We start from the raw sequence: 20,932 nt of genomic DNA, 5'->3' as shown, positions 1-20,932 counted from the left end.
TTGTTTCTGGAACACTGAATATGATATACATTTGGATGTTACCAATCATTGAGTTTGTTGGGAAACTTTTACAGAAGTAATATTAATTTTCACTGTTCTGTTTCAGTTTACACAGTAGGAAAAGGCAGACAACATATTTAGTTCAGATTGATAAAGGAGCAACACATGTGCTTGGGCCAAAGCAAATATGTAAAGCAAGGTTTTAGGATTTAAAGTTGTGTTATGAATAAGGCCCAACATTATTGGCAATGTACAGGATACTGCACATAAAGAGATTACTGATTTATAAAGTGCTTATATTAGGTATCACATGGCATTATATGTATGCATAGTAATTAATGTTGCATTTCTATAAAAAAAAATGTTCTTAATTATCATGTTATTGAAGCAGGCAATTATACATTTTTGTCATTTAAATACAGTCATCAGAATATTTTCATTTTGGGTCAAATTTTAATTTCTGAAATGAGGGGGGTCTTCCAAGGTTACACATGTAAACCCACCTGAGTCAAAGAAAGAAAGAAAGAAAGAAAGAACAGACCACTGTGAAATTACAATCCTCTTCCACTGTGATTCCATGGCAATTCTGTTGTCTGCAAATGTTTCTGATAGGATTTCTTCAGGGTAGGGATGGGATGTTCCGCCACTGTTCCTGTTCAGCTGCAGCCAGCTGGCCAAGGTTGGCTGGCCGCGGTTGTCTCCTGTGGATGGCACTGGTGATTTGGTCCCACAGATGTTTTATTGGACTGGTCAGGAGAAGAACTTGACCACGTCAAGACTACATTGTTTTTTTGAAGTAGTGCAATTGTAATCACATTACTGTGTGGTTTTGCATTGTCCTGCTGGAAAATTGACACTTCTAGATATGTATCATCACGTTTTAACCCCCCTCTCCAAATTAAAGACTACCTATTGTTATTTGTAACCATTGGGTGTTATTCGGGGAGCAGGTGCAGGGGCTCCTCCCTAGTTAATTAAGCCAACTAATCATTAAGCCAATCTATCAATTATGATCCCTATTTAAGCTCTGGGTCGAACACTCATTCTCTGTCTGGTTTTGCATTTCATATGCCACGTAGCTCTCCAGACTCATAACTTAATTGTTTAAATATAAAAAGTTTCAATTTAAACCTTAAAATGGATGAATCGTCATTGATAAATCATATTTTTTACAGCTAACAAATTGTTTTGGTTGTTACCATACAGTATACTGCCCACATTGTTCTTAATTATATCATTGTGCTTTATTTTGTAACAAAAAGGTTCAACTTCCTTTGATCTTTCTGCCATCACTAATTCATCAATATCTAAAGGAGCATTTTTTGATGGTGGGACTCATGCAAATTCTAATAGAAGACAGGAGTTCTAGCTTGGTCTGTGTCACTCACATCACTACAGCAAGTGCATAAGAATTCTTGAAGGGTTCAGCCAACAGCAGTTTCGTGGGCCAAGTGTCTTGTTGGTTGCAAGCCCAGTCATTCATCTGGCTCCTGCAAATCTTGAAGTGGCATATGACAAGAGATAAGCAGCAGAGCAAGTTCACAGGAAGGTCTGAAAAGATTTTATATGTAGGCTAATATAAATTGAAGATTTGTTCATTGTTTGTGTAGGCATTTATTAGTGAATATAATTCAAAGATTACCTATGCTTCGTTATCTAAGACATTAGATTTATGCAATCTTTGTTATATTTGTTAAAAATTATCTTATTAGATTTCAAATTGTATCCCAGTGTCTGGAATACAGGCGGTACCTGTCTGTATGTCTCACTTACATTGTTACTAATATCTAGAGAACCAGTTATCCAGATTTTCTGCAATTTGTGAATGGCATGCTTATTTAGCAACAAAAGATATTTAGTCTCAGAATCTAGGGACGAAGGAACCTGTCTGTTTGTGTGTCAAACATACATTTTTACATACTGTACAGTGGATGTAGGTCATTGTGATCTACTTTTGTATGACATAATGCTCTGTTATGCCATATTTTAATCTGAGGTAGAGAGGTGTCCTTTCAAACACAAACACTAGACGGATGTGCGGTAGTTATTTTAAATAAAGTGACAAGTTGAATGTAATTTATGCAATGGACAATGCACAGTCTTGTCCATTGTTTAATATTAACAAAGATTATTCTGAGGCAACTGCTTGTAGTTTTTTGGGGTTTTTTTTTCTTAATAAATATTGCAAGACCTATTTGTTTCTATCTGTAATCTCTCATCCTCCCCTAGATTTATATTGTGATCAATTTATCTGAAGCACCATGCATAATGGTGTAACTATGGGAACATTAACAGATGGGGACCCTGAAATAATCAAGACATTTTGTTCAGTCTGAGAGAAGTGTGTCTCTTTTGACACAGAACCATATTTCTATTCATTCTTTTTGTATTCAAATAGTTTTTTCATGCTTTATGTAAAGAGTATTATGCATGATACTGTGAAATGGTTTATATAGATAAATGTAGTAGCAAGATTGCTGCCACCTGGTATGCAAAATACACTATTATACAGGTTAATGTTAACATTCTAAATAACACCAGTTTTATTCTTGACAGAAAATATCCCTGGACCACCCCCACCCCCACCCCCCCTGAAGAATATTTAGTTCAGAAAATGCTCACAGAGTGAGGCCAGGACAGGAGTATTCCAAAAAGGGACCACTTGTGGTGATGAAATTTAAGAACTTAGAACTAAAATTAGAGCCTAGATGAATCCTGGAGTCGTTTGAAATGCATTAAATGTTGGAAATAAGGCATTCAAAATTGCAGTTGGTTTCAGGATGGAAAAACCAAATATTTAGTGCACTGTTCAATGTATATCACAGACAGGTTATTCATGAGAATAAGGGAAATGTTACAAATGACTTAATGACATGTGACATAGACTTCTAGTGGAAACCTGTATCAGAGCATGAGCATCAAGTAGATTATGTTAAGAGAGGCTAATTTGTCACTTAATAAAATAAAACAGGATGTCTCAAAGTACAAGCCCTAGTTGAAGATCACAGCTGAATTATAAAGTACTTCACCAGTAAATGAAGATATTTAAAAAATAAAAACTGTTTTGTGGAAAGAGATTTCTGAACTAGACATTATCCAGTAGCTATACTAGCTGGGTATACAGTATATGTATATTCAATGATCAACTTATACAGAATGCATTAGAATTTCACATGTTTGCTGTCACAGGAATGTATTAGAGAGACTGAGTTTGAGCGAATAGCAGCATAGAAATAATATAGCTCATATGTAAATCAGATCTCAATTATTTATTGAATTCACAAATGATGTAACAAAATCTGTTTTTCCAATATGCCCCCTTCACTCTGCCAGCACACTGAAATTCTAGGCACCCTTCCTCTTCCTGTCCTGCAGATTGTTCCCCAGATTAAACAGAGAAGCTTGCTGTATGCCCTTCCATATGGAAACCCTTGCAAGGTTATATCACTTCCTTCTATTACTTACTTACTATAGACTTTGGCCTATTTTTATACACCTGCAGGTAGGTGTTTCCCCTCCTGACTCTAATTATAAACCCCAGTGCATTCTGGGAAATATAGTCCTGTATCACACCCTGTATATATAGTGTATTTAACACTTGCCGAGATACTCAAGTACATAAGAACTATAATGCAATGTGTCTCATACACTGTGCAGCTATTTATTATGCAATTGAACAACATCCTCAGCTTTATCTATGGGTAGTTTCTCAGGCTCATAACTAAAACTAATTTTTGTATCGAATTGACCAAAATGAAACTAGAATTTTCATATGAATATCCATATGAATGCAAAGAAACTGAAAAAAATAATTGTGTGTTTAGGATGACCATATTGAAATACATTTCTCAATGTATTTATTTTTTACAGTTTTTTATTCAGTGTACATTAATGCATTGAAAAGTGACTACCCCATCATTTCTATATAATTTGTCTGGTTTTCTAGATGGACTAGAAATATTTATTTTGATTACTGATTTTTTGAAGGGAATTAATCAGGTCAAACCCATAGTTTACTGATAAAAATGTTTGTAAGTGTTTCTCCAATTTAATTCACTATAATGATATAACCATTAGACTATTTAGTATTCAGTATAGGTTCCAGTTTAAAAGCAGGTTGAGTTTGCAGTCTTGCGCTGCTTAATATGTTTCATTTGATAAAAAAAAAACCAAAATAAAACAAAAAAAACTCTGTTAGTGAAAAGATTTTAAAAAGTAGACCCACCTCCCGTCTGTAAGATAACAGGATAAAAATGTAGTGCAGTCTTATTTTGGGGTGTAATCTTTTTTTGTGTGACACTAGGGGTTCTGAAGGAATGCATGATAATTCCTCAATGACAACTACCTCTAATTCTGTCAAGGAAGTTGGGGAGCAAAGTCTGTTTTCCAGAAATCCTGTGCACTTTTATTCCTGGTGAAACACCATTTCTGTTTTTTCCATGTTACTATAGTTCTGGTGTTATAAACATCTTGTACACACACTTCTGTTTAAATAGACTGTCCTTCATGCTCATTTGCACATTGTGCCACTGAGATGTATTTTGTAACATTTAAATGCTGCATTGTTTGGTGATTGACAATACACCAGATCTGACTTTGATAGTAGTAGATGGTCAGGTACTTTGTTAATGTACTTTATCCAACATTGAACAAACTGATGGTTTACCTTTAGATCAGTATAGGGAATTATAAAACACCAGTACTGCAAACAGCATTGATTTAGAAATGATTTATGCTGGATAACAGTGATGACAAACTGGCAGATTTCTGCCTAATTATAGCTGATTAGATACATTTTGTTCTTTAATGTGGTGTTTATATAAGGTACTTGCATTGGAGATGCTATTGCCTGGTACATGACCTTCTAAAGACAAGGACATCTACGAATTAAGCATGTATCTCTTAAACATTGTTAAAAGTTTGAGAAAATGCTTCAAATAGTGATATTTTGTAGCGGCACATAAAAACTGTGCATTAGTTTGCAGTGCAAGCTCAGTTCTGTAATACTTTTCCTGACAGTATAAAAATTTTTTTTAATTACTGGTAACCCAGATAAAGTACTGTTCTCGGTGCATGAACATATTATACAACCCAGTGACCCTTCTGAGGAAATGTTTTTTTTTATTTCTTTTTTTAGTATTTAGTACCCTCTCTCTCCTCAGTTGTATTTCCTTCCCTATGGAAACGTGTGTTTTTAACAGTTTCTTACTACGTTAAGGGGAATTGGAGTCACAGCAGGTACACCCTGTCAATGCCTCCCCAGCTACACAAGCTTAACTGGTGTGGGGTATCATCTCAAGTTCTATTGCTCTGGCAGTACTGGACTAGAGTATGTGCTGTAGGATCTAGGCAGGCATAGTGCTGCACTGTCCCCAAAGATATTAAGAGTAGTTTGAACGTGACTGTGGAGCAGTATTTATTTTTACAGTACTGCGATTCTAAAAAGTAACCTAGTAATAAAATCTGAGTATTTTCATGTTCTAAAAATTGTCTAAAACTAAAAGTTTTCTTTGTCTAGTTTCATTATTAGGTTGTATTAACTGCTACTGTATATTGTATAATTAAGTGTTCAATATTTATTTTTAATCGATTATCATTTTCAGTTTTTATTCTCCTGTATCTTAATTCAGTCCACAAATACTGCTCCACATTTCTCTTTATTCATATTTTATCCAAATATTTTTTTTCACAGCTAAAAGCCCAATTAAATTGGGCCCTAGTAACAGTGCAGATACAAGTCTAGTTTGGATAACTCCATTCAAAACTGCAGATTGTTCTAGCAATATAATAAAGATAACGTGTCTCTAAAGAGCAGACAGTTACTTAATCTAATGTACTAATATGTCCATTTTTTTATTTTTTATTTACCTAACCCTGATTAGCACTGATCTTGAACTGCCTGATGTTCCTTTAGATTACGGCTGGCTTCTCAGCCAAGTCCATGCATACAGGGAACTGAAAAAGGTGAAAAAGGTGCCAAACTCATTATTAAAAGCTAAAATAGACTTCATTGTTTCACATGTTAAAAACAAAAGAAAATGTGAGGAACAGTGGCTCCAGGTGTGTGTGTGTACATTTGTCATCAAAAGTTTCCGTATCCCAATGTAGGGAAATTTCCATACATTGGGGAATGTAAGCTTTTGATGACAACTGTATTTGTATACGTATACCTACACTGCACACACACACACACACACAAAGACTGTACACAAGTATTAAATACCTCAACAGTTCCTGGTAAAGACGTTTTACAAGCTCAACTTCCTCAAAGCTTTCAGCTTGTGTTGGATTCCTCAGCCTACCTGAGGTCAAAAGTCCTGCTTACAGCGCTTTTTCTTTGAGGAAGGTCCCGTTTAGGAACAAAACATCAGATTTTTTATTTTTCTCTTGAAATGATTACTTTTTCTTTTGTTTTTAACATGAAAAACAATGAAACATATTTTAGCTTTTAATAACGAGTGTGGCTCCCTTTTCATTGCTTGTTATTATTATTATTATTATTATTATTATTATTATTATTATTATTATTATTATTATTATTTTCGTTACCATGCAACGGTGATTGATTACGATGTGATGTCATTACGTATGTCCGTACTAAATTGGTATATTATGAACAATATACAATTGTATATGACAACATATAATATTATATGAACATAAGAAAGTTTACAAACAAGAGGAGGCCATTCGGCTCGTTTGGTTGTTGAACCATGAACGATGCTTACAATGAAAGATGTGCATCGCACCACACCGCAGAAATGGAATCAAACCTACCATGCAGTGTGCCCACTCCTCCACGCATTTTGCCGGGTCCAGAACTCAATCTCCTGCTGATCATCGTTTAGCCTAGGGTTTTTCTCGACCGTGACAAGGTCGCTATGTCTCGCAGTAGGTTCCAGGCTGCAAGGCTCAAAATCATTGCTAAGAAGTGGCAACTCATCAGATTCTCGGTCAAAATCCACACTCTGTTGATTCCTTGCCATGATTGTACAACAATGTTGGCCCACCACTACGTCACTTCCAGTCTAATCCATCTTTTCAGGAAGCGTGAACAAATGCCTCACAAAATTCATAATATCTCTGTTATTTTTTTTTATTTTTAAACCATTTTTTTTCACCACTTTAAAAATGTTTTGTTTCTCTTGTTATAAGTATTTATAAGTATTTGAAAGAAAACTTAATATATGTTCTTTAAAATCAAAGTGGTATAATAGTGAATATTTTATTCTTTGCATTTACAAAAAGACATCTTCCTGGTTACCAAGGAATGTACAATACAGTGAACATTGTAATAAACATGCAGAGGAGAATCAGCCTAAGACTGATGTTTTTAAGCATAGAAAATGGCTCACCACCTATATTCTCATAAACTGTGTTTCTGCTTTGTTCAGAACCGCACATGCAAGGGCTAAGGGAGACGCTGCAGACCAGGCAGCCCAGGCTGCCTGCCAGGAATCTGATCTTGCAAGAGCCGTTGCCAGGGAACTTTCTCCAAGCTTCCACCAGCCAGGTAACCAAACATCTCCCAAATTAGCAGGCCTGTCATGCAGAATAATATATGATTTTCCATCATAATAGGTCATTTATCTGTAAACAGAAGAGGCCAAGCTCAGGATACTTAAAGACAGGAAATATACTATATTAAAACATGCGTAGTCTGAGATATTGTTAATTGATATAAAATGTTTTTGCTGTCTTTTTTTGTTGCTTTTTAATGGTAGTCTGTGTTATTAAACATGTATTCATTTTTTATGTTCCATAATGATTTCCATTACATGAGAGTAGATGTTAAAACTTTATGCTGATTTGAACATGGCTCTTGCCAAGATAAGCACTAACTAAGATGTAGCTTTACAGTAAACTAATGTGATCCATCTGCATCTCCATAGTTTCTGTTTCTTTCCATTTGATGATGTAAATATCCTTATGCCTGGTATTGATGGATGAATTGTAATGCTGGCTCCAGGGATCAGCTTATTTTGCCTCCCCAGTGCATCAGCACACACAGCGGCTGCGGTGCTGCCTCCAGGAATCAACCACAGTGCGGCCTCCCCAGCGCATCAGCATGACAACTGTCTGGATTGAGCTAAGTAGGGTACATCTCTGGGGTCATCAAGTTTGCACCTTCCATCCTCAGTGTTTCGTCGACTAGCCCACAACACCTCAAGAGGGCTTGACAGTGATTCTGGCATCCCAGCATCACCCCCTTCCATCTCCCACTCAACTCAGCCCAGCTTACTTACCTGTACATCAGCGTTGCTTGCTTTCTATTGTGCTTGAGATCCCCAGCATTTCCGTTTCCGTTTCTACCACAGTCAGTTGCTGCACCTTTCTGCTGCTTCAGATAAATTCTTCACTGTGCGACACAACTCTTGGCCACTGAACCAGACATCTCTGAGAAACCAGGTTGTAGAGTGTGCTACAAATCCTCGACAACCCACCTCCACTGGGTAAACTCGGACTCTCCAACCTCGCTGTTCCGCTTCAGCAGCTAGTTGAGCATACTAAAGTTTCTTCCTCTCAAATGCCTCATCCACAGCATCATCCCATGGCACAGTTAACTATACCATATGAACAAGGCGTGGTGGTCCAGACCACAAGACAATGTCTGGTCCAAGGTTAGTGGTGGCATTCTCAGGTGGAAAAATAAGCCGTTGACCAACATCTGCCAGCATTTTCCAGTCTCTAGCAGCTTCCATTTGTCCTGGGCGAGGCTTGGTTTTAACATCTTTTCTTGGTGGTTGCTCTCCTGAATGGAAGAATACTGTCTTTTGTGTGTAATGCGTTGATGGAACTGGTGACAACTTATTGGTCAGGTTACACTTGTCTTCCAATGCTAAGGCCAAACATTGTAGCACCTGATTGTGGCACCAAGTAAACCATCCTTGGCTAAGACCCACCTTACATCCTGTCAAAATGTGCCTTAATGTTGCAGGTGATGAACACAGAGGACATGAGGGATCCTCACCCACCCAGAGGTTTAGTTTCTGTAGTGATGGGAGAACATCACATGTTAATCAGATAAGGAAACTGATCCTGCTCTGTCCATTGTCCATAGGTCTTGCCAGCCGATCTTGCATTGTTCCACACTTTCCCATCTCATCCGTTCTCCCTGCTTGCCTGGGAAATGGCCTTTATACACCTGTTCCTCTCCTCCTGCTTTTGCACCTCATTGACTACCAGCTTCCTCCGTTGAGTTGGGGTTAGTGCCTTGTGCCATGTAGGAGGAGCTGAACTGAGACCAAGACCACCTCTTCCATGCAGAACTTGCCCCATAATATCACCGATTCGAAGGGCAGCCTTAGCATCTTCCACAGCTTTCTTTGCCGACCATTTTTTCTTCCGCGTTTGTCATGTGAATCTACTAATGTCATTTCCTGACGTATGAACTGGTTAAAGCTTCCAGCTTTTCAACTGTTGTCAAGGAAACCTCGTACACAGTCAGTGGCCACAGTAGGGCTTGGCAGTAGACCAAACTGAAAGCCCCAGAGTTTCAGTTTGCCCGGTAAAGTGCTGCTGTCTATGCTCTTCAATCCTTTCACTGCTTGTTGCATAACTTCCCCCACAAGAACTGTGACCTTTAGATACATATCGTACCATCTCCCAAGACTTTTCACTGGCTTCTCAGACACTGTTGGTATTGCCTCACCATTAATGTAGAACCTTTTATCTACTACTTTACCTTTAATTATAGAGATGCTCCTTGATTTAGAGGGCTTGAATTGCATTCGTGCCCATTCAATGCTATTGGTTAATTTGCCCAATAACCGATTAGTGCAGGCTACTGTTGTAATCATAGTTGTCATGTCATCCATGTATGCTTGAATTAGTGGTAGTCACATTCCAGAAGCCAAGCACCTTCCTCCCACTACCCATTCTGATGCCCTAATGATTACTTCCATTGCCATGGTAAAACCCAGTGGAGAAATGGTACATACTGCCATTATTCCAACTTCTAGGCATTGCCATGTAATGTTGAATTCTGAAGTTGAAAAACTAAATTCCAAATCTCCAAAGTAGGCTTTCAGTAAATTTGTTATTGTCATTGGTATGCTGATAAAAATCAAATGCTGCCCAATGAATTTCATGTGACACTGAACCATATGCATTAGCCAAGTCTAGGAATGTCATATGGCACTCCTTCCTTTCCTTTTCTGCTGATTGAATTTGTTGCCAGATTACACTGATGTGTTCTAAGTATTCTGGGAAACCAGGAATGCCCGCTTTTTGTACTGAAGTGTCAATGAAGCAGTTCTTTAATAGGTAGGTTGACAATCTCTGAGCAATAATGCTGAAGAAAATCTTGCCTTTTATGTTTAATAGGGAAATAGGGCGAAACTGATTTTTTATTTTGCTATAAAAACTCCACCTGCTCAGCACCATGCTCTTGGTACAACCTGTTTTTCTCATGCCACTTTCATCAATTTCCTCAGGATTTATAGAACTCCAGAAGCACTCTTGTACACTCTGTACAGAACTCCATTAGGCCCTGGAGATGATGACACTTCTTCTTTCTTCTACTTCTTTCCACTTAGGTGCACAGTCCTCCATTTGGTATTCAGGTGGATTGATAGGTGGGATGTCTGAAGGAATTGACATAGGCTCCTGCCATTTTGAATCTGTATGTGTTTCCTCCAAATATTTCTCCAGCTCAAACTTAGATGATTTTAGTGTGCCATTTTTCTCACTGGTGAATATCTTCTTTGCAAATTTGAATGGATCTTTATAAAAGTTAGTTCTCGCATGCACTTTCTTTTTGTAGCATTTCCGTGGTCACTCAGCTCTGTGCAATGTTGCAAGCTTATCTTTTATGACCCTTTGTAACAGATTGAGTCCCTCCTTCTGACTTTGTTCTGCTCTTCGCCATTGCTTCCTCAGTTGCCTGCTTTCTCTAAATGTTCAATCTCCTGCTGCCGTGTAGACTTTCCAGGAATAGTTTGTACTTTTTCCTTCCTTTTTTCCACTCCAAACCTCTCGCTTCCATATGCACAGATGATGTCCCCAAATTTATCCAGCTTCTTTTCAACTGTTCCACTTAACCTTTCCAAAGTAAAACAGAGATCTGTGTTTACTGTGTGCCAAACAGTTTTCTCACAAGCTCCTGGCCATTTAACTCCAGGCTTGTGCCCGTTGAGGTTTTGTTCTCTCTTACGCTGGTTCATCTGACCGGGTTTGCAAGGATCATTAGGTTCATCACTAGTTGTATCCACACAAGCTGGTGACAGTGGTGCTGATATCCTGCGAACTATAGTTTGCTTCCTGTCGCTGAATTTCATTTGACTTGACTGACTTCGTAAGAAGTACTGATCAACGCAAGGCCCTTGTCCCTTCTCCCTCAAGCATTTCATTCTCCCTTGATGAATCTTCAAACCCTTGACCATTGTTGCCTAGTTCCAGACACAAACCTGGAGTTCCATGTCTTTGCTAACTGCAGATCTTGAACTAGTCTTTTGTGAAGTACTCTCTATTCTCATATCCGTTTCTGTTCCTAAGTTGTTATCCGTGTTATACAATGTTGAGTCATCTTCCGTCCCCGCTCTCGCAGACTCTGGGGGTATTTTTCTCTTTAATTTCTTAGAAGCCTTGACTGGGTGTTTCCAGCATCCTGTTTACCTTTGAAAACATAGAGTTGGATACTGCCAACAAGGGTAGCTAACCCTTGCCAGCCCCAATGCGGTCTCTTTCCTCCAGTCAACTGTCTCTCCATGCTGTCACAAGGTCTTTCCCTTGTTGCCAGCTGCACTATTCACAGCAGTCACTGGACATATCCAGATCTTCATGATTTCCATTGCATGAGAGTAGATGTTAAAACTTAATGCTGATATGATAAGCACCAACTAAGACGTAGCTTTACAGTAAACTAATGTGATCCATCTGCATCTCCATCCATTTGCGTTTCTTTCCATCTGATGATGTAGATATCCTTCTGCCTGGTGTTGATGGCTGAAGTGTAATGCTGGCTCCAGGGATCAGCTTATTTTGCCTCCCCAGCACAACAGCACACACAATGGCTGCAATGCTGGCTCCAGGGATCAACCACAATGCGTTCTCCCCAGAGCATCAGCATGACAACCGTCTGAATTGAGCTAAGTAGGGTACATCTCTGGTGTCTTCAAGTGGGCACCTTCCATCCTCAGTGTTTCGTCGACTAGCCCATGACACCTCAAGAGGGCTCGACAGTGACTCAACCCAGCTTACTTACCCTTACATCAGCATTGCTTTCTTTCTATTGTGCTTGAATCTTTCCATCTCAACCACAGCCAGTTGCTGCTCCTTTCTGCTGTTTCAGATAAGTATAACTACATAGTTTGTTTAGACAGTTGTAATACATTTCTATTTGTTTTCTATTTTTTAATATATTGGTTTTGTTGCATTGTATTATTTCACAGCTGGTGATTAATATTGACTATTTACAGGAAACTATCTTGAAAAAACCACCAAGTTTGGCATGTTAAAGCTACCTTTCAGTTATGACTTTGGAATGTCAAAGATGGCACAGTTGCCATCAAAGCAGGATTTTAGGTGCAAATGAGTCATCCATTTCTACATACTTACTGCATCTAGTAAAAATAACCATTTTGCAGAGAAATGTATTTTAGCTCAGGTCATACAGTAGTAAGGATAAAAACTACTGACTTTAAAATAGTGTGGTCAATTTTTAGATCTAAACTGCGGCAGAGGTTAATGCCATTTTTTTCTGCGATTTAGTTTGGTCTTTTATGATGTTAATAAAAGATGTTAATTATAAACCACCTCTACTTGGAGAAATCTCAAGCTATGCCACTGTTTATACACTACTGTCTTCAAATTGTGGTCTATAATTGTCTCATCCACATTTGTTTTAGCCTCCTGCATCTAGTCATATTTTGTAAACCATTAATGATTCAAACATTTAATATATTCTTTTTCTACTTTACAATCAATACACCACCATTCATTGTCCATCACCATGTTCTGTCAGAGGCGTCGTCTCCTTACAGGCCACATTTGTTTTGTAAAATTAAAATGTATTTTTATTTATACCAAATTACACGTTATGAAAGAGTAAAGGGTTATATTTCATCGGGGGGGGGGGGGGGGGGGGGGGGGTCAAGCTGCTCAGTTGACCTTCAGAAACTTGGAAGTTATTTTCAGCTGATGCCCCCACCCCAGGGGGGTGGGGTCCGTTCTTTGTTCTTACCATTTGTTAGTGTTCCCTTAAAGCAAAATGTATTAAAATACTAGCCCTACTTAAAATGTATTATTAATAATAATAATAATAATAATAATAATAATAATAAATAATAATAATAAAGGGCAACTTACAGTTGTTATAAAATATCACATTACAGATAAGAGCTGTTATAAAGTACAGTTATAAAGTAAGATCAAATTCAAATAAGAGCAAAATAAAGGATACAGTAAATAATTACATTTATGTGCGAACTTGACTAAGAGCAGTAAACTTGTAGTAAAAATGTTTGCTTATAAAAGTAAATTCCATTAAAAGCACATAAGTACTATAAATGGATAAGAATGATTTCAAATAAGAGCAATTACAAAAACCGTGAATATAGATACCTCTAAGAGTAAAATCAAGTACATGATACAGAAAATAGTTATAATTTATCAGTAGTAGAATACAGCAACATTTGGAGCAGTTCAGTACAAGTACAAGATGATGCAAGTACGAGTCGAGTTGGGTGACATAGTCATTATAGTCGAGAGTTGAGAGTTATAGATGCTGTCTGAACAGGTGTGTCTTGAGGAGGCGCAGGAAGGTGGTCAGGGACTGAGTTAGTCAACTATGTCAAGAAATATAACTCCCATTTAATGATATATTTAACCCCCCCCCCCCCCCAATAATTGAACCCAAGCTCAGAGTCTCAAAGCATTTCGTACCTTCCATGGAAGTAATTGTGCATGTCAACGAAATTTAGTTTGGCTTTATGTCAAGGGATGATCGTATTTTAGTGTTGATATACTTGAATATTATATATATATATATATATATATATATATATATATATATATATATATATATATATATATATATATATATATGGGCGTCCACAGAATTAAGTGTTTAAAAGTAGTCGGGTAATGTGGTTTTGTTGTATTGCATAATAATTCCAAGCCTCATTTACATTAAGAACTGAGAGTTAAGCTAAAATCTGATGAAAACCAATACAGTAAATGTGCCTCCATTAGGGTTTGCTGGGGAGGAGGGCGAGGCAGTAAAAATCTTATGCTGCGAGGGAGTAAATTACAAAAAAAAGTTTTGAGAGAGTAGCTCATACCCAAATGACAATGACCGCCCTCCACCCCAGAGTAGATAAGCAGGCAAAGACAGAGCCAGCGGCTGGGGACCACCGCAGGCCAGGGGTAACCGGTTCTCCGGCTGGAGACCGAGGCCGGGGCCTAAGAAAGACCCGCCCCCTCCCAAGCCCAAAGGAGACCGCCCCTGAGGAGCCCCGGCTGCCACCAAACCCCCCCACAACCAGACTGACCAACGGCAATGACCCATGACAAGGCTGCACCCTGGGTGCCATCGACAATGAGACACGGATACGCTCTACAATTCCACATAGGTCTGCCACCCTTCAAAGGTGTGCTCCTCACCACCGTCGAACCAGCAAGGGCGATACTTTTTCAACAGGCGATCACCAATCTTCAAAGGAAGAACGGCGTACGCTTGGTAAGTCCAAGCGATGCCCTCATCGGCTTTTACTCCAGGTACTTGCTGGTGCCCAAAAGGGACCAGTTAAACCTATTATGGACCTCAGGGTCCTCAACTTGTTCCTCAAACAGAGAAAGTTCAGAATGTTGACAGCACAGCGTATCATCCAGTCCGTGCAACCAGGCAACTGGTTCACATCAATCGACCTGCAAGACGCCTACTTTCATGTCCCGATCCATCCTGTGACACAGAAAATATCTGCGCTTCGCCTTTCAACGCAATGTGTGTCGATAAATCCGGTGCACTGACACAAGGTGGTGGGACTTCTTCACCTCTTATACCTCATTCTGATGTCCTGTGGTTAGTCTAAAAGACCGAGCAGTTCTAGACCACGGAACACCAGCACGTCTCCCCTGAGAAAAAGGTCTAGCAAATCCTCTCATTCTCATGACAGCAGAGAGAAAGAAGCACCAACCAAAACACCAGCAACCATTGATAAAACTTCTACAGTGACCGCACAGCCGACTCCTGCACAGGTGATGATGCCTTCAGTCACCAAGGGTATTTATTTTCAATGGATGCTGGAATTCGAAAAGTCAAGACAAGCTATGAATCTACAGTGGGCCACTGTGGAGACTTACAGTACTACAATACAAGAACGTTTTTATCTAGAAACTCAAAGTTTTGAAGAAGATGATGTCATGGACTCCGCCCCTGATGATGATGTTCCAGTGGTTGGTACTGCATGAGTTTATACTAATGCAGAAGCAGTATTAAGAATGATTTCATCCTGTCATAACCCTATGCCACAAGATGTTGAGTGTTATTATTATTATTATTATTATTATTTATTATTATTATTGTTATTATTATTATTATTATTATTATTCAAAAAGAAAAAAAAAACTTGCGAATACAGTATGCTACTGTATTGGTAAAAGAAAATAAAAAGACAAAGCAAATGACAAAAAAAGTACTACCAATAAAAAATAGCTAAATGATAATAAAAGTAATAACTACATCTAAATAATTATCCATAATTTTACACACACGAAAGAAAATATAGGGAAAGTACACTAAGAATAATTAAAATATTTAAGTTATTTAGGCATCAGATGCGTGCACACACACACACACACACACACACACACACACACACACACACACCACACACACACACACAAACACACACAGCATTCCGGAAGTATTTTTTTTAAAGCATATATAAAGTTTTTTTTTTTTTTTTTTTTTTTTTTTTAAATAAAACCTAAATAAATAAAAAAACTGTTTTAATTATTCCCAATTCTTAACTTTCAGAAGAGTTATAGGTCAGCACTTTAGGGCGTGTAGAAGGGGAGATACAGACATTTCAAATGTGTACCCCATTGAACTTGGCTGTAATGGCAGACGCAAGTTAATCATCCTGTCCCACCCACCCCAGCCCTAAACCAATTACATGGAGGCATTCACTATAATCATGGCTATGACACAATTAAAACAAACAAAAAAAAAAAAACAAGATTTCTGGTTGGACAGCTGAGATATGATATGTTTTATAATCGACATCATAGTATCGAAATTAGAGCACGTCGGCAGCAAAGGGTTAATGTAATTACCCAGGATGATGATGATTTCTTGAGCATCGTCAATGCCAAGGATAATACAGCCTTTGAAGGGTTCCCCTTCCATGAGGCAGTCTGGAGGCTTGTTCAACCAGGAGGTTGGCTGGTTTCTATAGACCTCAAAGATTCCTATTTCCATCTTCCCATACATCGAGAATACAGAAAATACCTCAGGTTTGCAAATTTTTATACCAATTCAAGGTGCTTTCCTTTGGGATCTCCACAGCCCCCTAGGTATTCACCAAGGTGATAGCAGAAGTGGCAGCACCTCTCCGGAGCATGGGCATACACGTCTACCCCTACATAGATTATTGGCTGATATGGGCTCCATCAAAGGAAAAAGCAATAGAACACAGAGACAAGACACTTCAACTTTTTCAACATCTAGGCCTGTTAGTAAACAGAGAAAAATCATTGCTGGTTCCAGCACAGTCTCACAGACAATACCACAGCCATAAAATATATAAATCACCAAGGGGGCACAGGGTCATGGAATCTGTGCTTGCTAGCCATAAAGATCTAGGACTGGTGCAGGACAAAGGACGTAAACATCGAAGCAACCTATCCAAGCAACCTATCTACCTGGAGTCGACAACAGCACGGCAGACCTAGGAAATGACATCTCACGAGTGGAAGATCCAGCCAGAAGTGTTACGAGGGTTTTCCAGAAGTTTGGTCAACCACTGGTAGACCTATTTGCTGCAACAGAGAATGCTGAGTTGGCCCTGTTTTGCTCCTGGTTTCAAGAGAAGGAAGCAATGACAACAGATGGTCTGTCCATTTCATGGCCAACCACACTGATGTATGCATTCCCTCCCATACCTCTAATCCCAGTGGTACTCTGGAAAGTGAAGAGGGACAGGGCCATTATCATTCTAGTAGCCTTTTATTGGACCAAGAGGTTTTGGTTCTTGGAGATTCTGGAACTGGCAGAAGCAGGACCTTTGCATCTACCAGTAAGGCACAATCTGAATCAGAACAAGGGGAGGATGTTGCACAACAACCCTTCATGGTTACAACTGGCTGGAGATTAAATGGCAACAATTAAGTCAAGGATTATCACAACAAGTAGTCAACATCTCATTTGAATCTAAGAAGATTTCTACTTTTTTAACCTATTCAGGGAAATAGAGAGAAATTGTTCTTTGGTGTAACGCCAAATCACTGGATCACACAAATCTCTCTCTAGCTACTTTTTTTTAACTTACCTTAGCCACATTCACAAAAGTCTGTCACCATCTTCTGTACAGCTTACTTGGTTGTTAAGAAACTTGGTTTGGCCATTCTTTAGCTCTGATTATTATAAACTTTTCTTGATCTGAATGTGAAGCACTTATAGCTAGCCAAGGCTTCTTTGAAAGAGACACTATATAAATTGAAGGTTGTTATTGTGATTAAGAATCTGGGGGTATATGGAGGCGTCTGAATCTCTAAGTTAGTCTAAACAATTAGTTAGTACTTTATGCTTTATTGTAGAAAATATGCATACAGTTGTAATCATGTTAGCTCACATTTATTGAAGTGACTTTTTAGAAATGTGACAATGAATCATAATTATACATGTTAAGATGTTGTTTGAAGACAGTGTTGTAATTATGCAATCTTAACATTATTTGGCAGTCACAGCTGTTCAGAGTCCATGCATTTATAATACTGTTTTTCTTCTGTAAATAACATATTCCTTGCTTTTAAAATGTCTAAGTGGTGGGTGTTCGTCACGTGGACAGCATTGTTCTTTCTTTCTTAAGTTCACTAAATATGTTAACACAATGACTTTCATATCAGGTTTAAAATCGTGGCCTGCATGGGGGATCAGCATCAATTCATTATTAAGCTCTTTTTAACCTATTTTATGATTAACTACAAACAATTAAAACATTTTATAGGTTACGTTTTTTAAACAACTTTCACCATGTGAGTAGTTCAAACCTTAAAATCCTTGTAAACTAATTAAACTAGTTAAACTCAGAAGAAGATGTTAATTACAAAACAGTGTCACTTGTTTTTACCTTCATATCTTAACTAAGCCTGATTCTGTTTCGCCTTATTTTTATTTCAAACAGCTGACAAATTACGTTAATTGCTCATCGCTGATCCTAATTGCATTTTATTCTCGCCTAATTTATTGTCTTGCTTTTGTTATTTTCTCCACTCATTGAACAGAGTTGTCCTGATTTTTTTTTATTTTTTTTTTTTTTTCAGCATAAAATACCCAGTATGGAGTGTGCACTAATAGCAAGCCCATCATTTAAAATCTCCAGGATTTGTAGCAAAGAAGAAAACAAATCTTAAACCTAGTTTGTAATGAGTAGTTTTCTCTTTATTAGGATGCAGAGACAGCTTAACATCTACTAATTAACATTTTGAGGGAGGTAAAGATTTGGAAAATAAAAAATGAAAAGTTGAAGCCCCAAATATAGATCACAGTATAGTGTAGGTCCAAGAGCAGCCTCAGGACCAGTACAGACCACATAATTCATCCCATCTTTTAAAGCGCTAACATTCTGTAATCTAAGAAGATAGTCAATGCCAAGATAGCAGCTGAATAAAGCTCATCAAAGCAGTACCACACAGATATGTAATTTATAAATAAGAAGGCTGTGTAATATAATCCTGGTTAACACAGTCCACTGGTGAATCTGTGTGCTTTTAGTTTCTGCCTTCATCTAGGGTATGACAGAACTACAGTTCATGCTTTAGATGCATTTAAGTGCTTTTCAAACCTATAAAGAACAATGCAGCTATGAATATTTTTTTAAGCTGTTTGTTTGGTACAATATGCCCAACACTGGCATATGAGTATCATATGTAAAGATTTAATTAACTGGGTAACTGAAATTGGCTGACAGCTGAATGCTGAATTGGAATTGACTCATGATGATCATTGCTTAGAATAGAAATTCCAGATATTAATACGGGTATTGTTTTTCATAACTAATTAATATGTAATACATAGAAGATGTGAAACTATGCCATTTTATTCAGTTCAAGTTAAATGAACACAGCACTGGTCTGTTGTTGGGTCAACACCTAAGCCTGTGCCTGGAAAAAAATGTACTTGTCAGCTGTAGAAAGCCTTTGGCTGAAATCAGTCAGAAAGAACCTTAAAGATGCATGGGACTTAAAAGAAACTAAACCTGCACCTACTGTATACAGACAGACAAATGTCTACTGAAAAGTATCCTTAACCTTCTTTAGTACTTATCAAGTCATATTCATGTCATAGTTAAGGCTCCTGAAAACCTGTTCTGCCTTATAATTTCACATTACTATACATGTATGAATGTTATGGCATTGAAATTACTGTCTATACAGATTGTATTATTATAACATCTCCAGAAAAAGAAAGTTTTTATCCAGCATGCTTATAATTTTTCCCACTGATTTTAATTCTCAAATGTAATGAAAGTATTATTATTATTATTATTATTATTATTATTATTATTATTATTGGTCTTGTGGCTTTCAAGAGAAATGCCAGGACCAACCTTTGTAAACCCAAAACAGAAAACAAGTTTAAACATGACCTAAAATTGTCAGTTTAATGATGGTTATAATGCCAAAGAAAATAAAGATCTGAGCTAGTTCTTGAAAGGGCAATTATAAGGAAAAATGACAAAACAACAGCTATTTACAATTCTCTCATCCCTTTTGACTGCAACTTGCCAAAACAAAGCAGTAGTTCTCTGTTTTAAAGCTTACAGGAATGTTTGTTGAAATGTTGAAGTTGGGTGCCATTTTTTTTACCTCTCATCTATTTTATTAAAATTATTCTTTTATTTATTTATTTATTTATTTACATTTTTATAGAGCTTTTAGCCAAGGCGCTTTACAAGTTTTAAACAAAACGGTGCAATCAAGAAAAAAGGATGAAAAATAATGTAAGGTTATTGGGCTAAGGTGGGGAGACAGATTAGATGCTAAAATGAGAGCAGAGGGCCAGAGGCTAGGTCAGGAAAGCAGGGTCATAACAGGAGGTCAGGGGCCAGAAGTATCAGTAGGATGGGCTAGGGAGAAGAGATGCGTTTTGAGGAAGGAGCGGAAACTATGCAATGTGGGTAACTGTTTTATGATAAGTGCAAGTCTATTCCAATGAAGGGGAACAAGAAGGGAAAAGGAACGGAAACGGGATTGGGCACAGGACGAGGGTGGGACAGAGAGGAACAATAGTGGTTGGGAGCATAAGGGATGTGGGGGAACATAGTAGGTGAACAGTGCAGCCAGATAACTGGTAATCTTTTAGTTATTCACTTTTTTATATTAACTGCTTATCCTAGTACTGTCTTTGCTGTAAGCCCCTTGGTTTGTCTGGAGCTAGACCATTTGTGTAAAGTACTGTACAACACATGATGTTATTAGATACTAGGAAGCAGCTTTTCATCTACAGTAAGACATATGATACATTATATGGTTCACAGGTGTGCCAAAAACAAGTCTGCCATTTTTCTTAATACATTTCTTTAAATGTTTTTAATTTTTTTATTGAAAGCATGCTCTGGATTTTTTATTAAAAAAAAAAAATCCTTAACAAACTTTGGCTGTAATAGGCATACTTATAATTCTTCCATCTGGTTGTAAGGCATGTATTTCACTGACTGTACAAGTCTCCCAACATTGTTTAAAATTGGTGCTGGGACAAACACAGGAT

General features: G+C 37.8%; 1 protein-coding gene across 2 annotated transcripts in view; it reads left to right on the top strand.

Moving 5' to 3' along the window:
* LOC121314359 (junctophilin-1-like) overlaps positions 1–20,932 on the top strand; it is a 51,063-nt gene that overhangs the window by 22,935 nt on the left and 7,196 nt on the right. For both annotated transcript variants that reach the window (XM_041247520.1, XM_041247519.1), the window contains exon 3: positions 7,395–7,513. In XM_041247520.1, the coding sequence (XP_041103454.1) occupies positions 7,395–7,513 (119 nt within the window). The remainder of the gene's footprint in view (positions 1–7,394; positions 7,514–20,932) is intronic.

This window comes from Polyodon spathula, chromosome 4 (genome assembly GCF_017654505.1).
Source record: "Polyodon spathula isolate WHYD16114869_AA chromosome 4, ASM1765450v1, whole genome shotgun sequence".
In the NCBI taxonomy this organism is placed as follows: Eukaryota; Metazoa; Chordata; class Actinopteri; order Acipenseriformes; family Polyodontidae; genus Polyodon; species Polyodon spathula.
The sequence above is the reverse complement of the archived record's forward strand: the minus strand, read 5'-3'. Positions and strand labels throughout refer to the sequence as shown.